This window comes from Gaeumannomyces tritici (genome assembly GCF_000145635.1).
Source record: "Gaeumannomyces tritici R3-111a-1 unplaced genomic scaffold supercont2.18, whole genome shotgun sequence".
In the NCBI taxonomy this organism is placed as follows: domain Eukaryota; kingdom Fungi; phylum Ascomycota; class Sordariomycetes; order Magnaporthales; family Magnaporthaceae; genus Gaeumannomyces; species Gaeumannomyces tritici.
In genome coordinates this window covers 7,453-11,545 of record NW_008804562.1, presented here as the reverse complement: position 1 = coordinate 11,545, position 4,093 = coordinate 7,453, and the positions used below count along the sequence as shown (strand labels likewise).

At 57.9% G+C, this 4,093-nt stretch overlaps 2 protein-coding genes across 2 annotated transcripts; one reads left to right on the top strand and one right to left on the bottom strand.

Moving 5' to 3' along the window:
* Positions 1-63: 63 nt before the first annotated feature.
* Positions 64-736, bottom strand: GGTG_13581 (hypothetical protein; the record flags this gene model as incomplete). The annotated part of the gene is made up of 2 exons (XM_009231494.1): positions 64-491; positions 641-736. The coding sequence occupies 2 exons, from the start codon at positions 734-736 to the stop codon at positions 87-89; spliced, it is 501 nt and encodes a 166-aa protein (XP_009229758.1). The 3' UTR covers positions 64-86.
* Positions 737-2,363: 1,627 nt separating this feature from the next.
* Positions 2,364-3,944, top strand: GGTG_13580 (hypothetical protein; the record flags this gene model as incomplete). The annotated part of the gene is made up of 4 exons (XM_009231493.1): positions 2,364-2,481; positions 3,090-3,222; positions 3,656-3,742; positions 3,911-3,944. The coding sequence occupies 4 exons, from the start codon at positions 2,364-2,366 to the stop codon at positions 3,942-3,944; spliced, it is 372 nt and encodes a 123-aa protein (XP_009229757.1).
* Positions 3,945-4,093: the final 149 nt, after the last annotated feature.

Sequence of the window (4,093 nt, the reverse complement as noted above, 5' to 3'; positions counted from 1 at the left end):
CCAGTCTCTGGATCACAAGATACTCCAGAATAGCTAGTATACCTTCGCCCCAAGCCAAGTACCTTTTCCTCTCGGTCTGGTACTTGTCAGCAACCTTGACCTCCGTCAAGTGCGCCCGCTTCCTCCCCCCACGCCGCCCGCGCCAGATCGAGCACCCGCTGCCACGCCAACGTCAGATTTGGCTTCTTTTGCACGGCAAGAAGCCCTTCGTTTTTGGCCACAAGAAACCACTCCATAACGGCCGCGGTTTTTTCCGTGTTCCACGTGAACCGCGGGGTTCGTTTGTTTGGGATCGTGCCGGCCGGGGCACGCTTCCGCTTGGTGCCACCCGGTGCCGCAGGAGCGTCGCCGGTAAACAACGCGAGGGTGGCCTCGTTGGCCTCGTTGGCCGGCCGGGCCGGCAGGGCGAGGGCGGTGGTGGCGAGGGCGGTGGCAGCGAGGGCGGCCTCGTTGGCCTCGTTGGCCGGCCGGGTGTTATGGCCCGGTAGGACCTCCCAAAGATAACGTAGAATTCAAGATGGTGGAGGAATCTAAATGGGCCGCAGGCCCGGCGGGGGCGCTGAGCTAGAAGAGTTGTGGGCGCGCGGGGTTGTCACGTGCCGGGGCACGTGCAGCCCCGCCGCAGCTCCAGGCGAAGCACCGCGCCATAACACCGGGCGAGGGCGGCGAGGATGGCTTCGTTGGCCGACGTAGCCTCGTGTTGGGAAGCCCAAAACGTGGATATTCGTGAGTTCATTTTGACAGTTTCTGACTTTTTTCTGACGATAACATCGAAGGGATCAATCTCGCTGGTGCCTAACCATACAAACTACAGCCAGACAGGCCAGCCCGACCCTTGCCCCCTGTGGCGGGCCAAGAAACGCACAGACGATTCACAAAAAGATACATCGGCCACCCCGGCCATTTTTTGTGCGCCAAAAAGTACCAAATTAACCGCGCTCATGCGTTAACCACGGTTATCTCATGAGCGTGGTTAATTTACGATCAGGCCCTTAGTAGCACAGTGTGGTCGCTTCGGCTGCTGTTTGTCCGGCGCATAATGTGACCCAGCTAGGCCAGATAGCTGGCCCCGTGCGGTCGGTTGAGCGTGAAAACTCTGCGTCTGTTAAGGTTTCTGGTGTTCTGGCTGCAATCGCACTAGCACAAGTAGGGCTGCGGATATTCACGATATTGGCGGATGTAAGACGGACCGCCCCAGCGTACGTGTTTACCCGCCTACCTATAAAGCGAGAGTGCGAGGGTGGGGCCCTCAGGACTCAAGGTAGGATCGGTTAAACAGAGGATTCGAGCTGGCAAAGGTGTACCTGTTTTGCAATCTGCATTCCACTGCCTTTGCAGCCAGCTCGAGTCCTCTGTTTAACCGATCCTACCCTGAGTCCTGAGGGCCCCACCCTCGCACTCTCGCTTTATAGTAGGCAGGTAACACAACAGGGCCGGTGCCGCTGAGCGGCACGGTGCGGTACCACACCCGACACACCACCACCGCTAGCGGTTTCAGCGGGCGTCGAGGCCAGCCCCATGGGCGAGCTCGTCTACGCCAGGTTCGGGTTCGAAAAAGTGGGCAATGACTGGACAGTCAGGGTCGATGGCGAGGATGATGAGCTCACGTTTGTCGTCATGCGGCGGCCGCCGGGAGGTGTCTGACGATCCACCTCATCACTAGGCTACCTTGCCGCGGTCAATTTTATTTGCCCGATGTAGATGAATTCCGAGGTTGCAGACCGCCAAAGTCGACTTGTCGTGCCTAGCGGCGGCCGAAGCCGGCGCGCCAAAATTAACGCACACCAGCTGGGCGTTAGGCAAGACTGTGTCAACTATGGCCGCTGCACACGTCGCATAGGAGCAGGGGTGCCTGGGGTAATGGGGAATCTTTTGGCTATTGTGGTAACCTCGCAACGCGAAAACTCCGGGGAGGATCTTTCACCTTCTTGGGACCCAATGCTCTAGTGACTGGGACATCGCCCGGTATCCAGCTGCAGAAAAAAAGTGGATCGTACATGGAAGCCGGAGATGTGATATGTGGTTGGGCCGCTGCCTGCTTATGCCTCCTGCTGCCTGTTGGCTGCTGCCTGATGGTTGCTGCCTCCTCTCTTGCTTCCTCTGTTGCTTCCTACCTCTTCTCTTTCATTCACTCTTCCTTAACGCCCACACCTTCAGCTCGTTCTCGAGAGAACCTGGCCCTGTAGCAAAAATGCCGACACTCCTTGACCTCCTCACTGCCCCGAACAAGGAGCGGATACCGCGGACGATCCCCGGGCCGAACTCAATACCTAAGTGGTGGCCCACCTGGCCTGGATACTGGATCAATTGGCCCGAGTTCAACTTCGGCAGCATCGTCGGTGCCGGCGCGCGACGGCGTGCGCATGGCGCCCTTCCGGCGTTTCGCAAACGGTGTGGTCTCCATTGGGGCTTGGGGCTCGGGCGGCGTGATGTCCGTCGCCGTCGTCTCGACTCGCCCGCGCTTCCGCCCGCGTCTTTCGGGTCCGAATACGCGTTAGGGACTTTGGCGAGCCAGTAAACAATGCGCTTATGGGGTATGGAGGATTGAGTGCATAAAGCGCTGCTGTTTGTCGTGTGTTCAATTCGAGTTGCTTTGGGCTGGGCAGTTGGAAGCTGTGGTGCTGCGGCTGAGGAAGAGGGGTGATTGATGGGGGGTGCTTTGTTTGGTTCCAAGCCAAAGGCCGGGAGTGGGACGTGCCCATAATTTACGTCGGCATTTCCACCAGCCCCATCAACCTGCATGACAGCAAAACACGTGCTTCCTCAGCTGCCCCAGTCTTCAGATGACGAAAGAGGGCAATAAACAGCAGCTGCGTACGGGAATGCGTGCCGTGGTAGATGTTTGGTGTCATGCTCCGAGGTTCGCATTCCCGGCTGCCTCTTCGAGCTGACGTGTTCCGTAGCGCAGAGGCAATCTTGCAGGAGAGATGGCTGTCCAGATAAGGGCATGTTCATCTGCCCTCCGACCAAAATCTCCCGACTGATTAGCAGCGTAGTGCAACGGGCAGGGCGGCGCGGGCCGATTCGCGATCCACATATATCGTGAAATCTTACTTCCGGTTTACGCAGGTGATGCTATCAAGCTATAGAGGGCCAAGTTACCGAGGTTAGTGCGGTAAACTGCAGGCAGGAGCGAGAGGAGACGTTCGTCATTGGGTTGAGACGCGTCCGCATTGTCGTCGCCGTCGTCATTTGGGAGGCGAATGGAGAATGGAGGCGACTGTGCGTAATTGTTAGCTCGGCTTGCCAGCTATAACGAACGGTACAATAGATAAACACTTGACTCCGTTGTTTTCCACTTCCTCCGTTTTAAGGAACGTTTAAAAGCGTGCGATATCGACGCGTCAAAGCCCGTCAAGGCGCGACGACGAATCGTTATTGTTTCGTTCTGCGCGCAACGCGTGCTGCTGGTCTGCGCGCCGGATTGGACAGGACATGCTGAGACATTTTCGTCAAATTTACCGCTCCTTGCGCCGCTAGGACACGACTTGCGGTGCTGCGACGTGGAAATGATTGGCTGTGGATGTGTTTTGGCAGGAGCCAATGCAGCCTTAAAGGCTTGTGGCATTCAGCTGGCCACAGCCCGCTTCGGCGGAGTCTTCCCTTCTTGGTTCGGAGTGTGCGAGCTAAATCTGCCAGAAATTCATCCGCAAAGCCTGCGCGAGTGCCACACCCCCGGGAACGCCGTTGCACCAATGGATTTGCAGGGCAGTATCGGCTACGTCCGCAGCCCTTCCGATTTGTCTGCCCGCTCTCGTTGCAGCCCAATTCTGCACCCATCACCCCATAATTCTCGTGGCAGCCTGACCATTACACCATGGCTCCGTATTTGGCAGCCCATAAACGGTACAGCCGCCCCACCTGGCTTCCACTCTTCTCCTGACCAGCTCTCCATGCAGCTGAATTGCAGCCTGCAGAAGCAGAGGCAACCAGTCCTCCCGTGATTGCGAAGGACCCACGCGCACAACCAGAGTTCGGTGTTCCAGCCTGACCAAAGCTGCGCCCTCGGGGACTGAACAGAGCCTCCCTGTCTTCCCATCCGACTTCCCGTTCTTCCTGTTATCCCCCCCCCNCTCTCTCNCTCTCTCTCTCT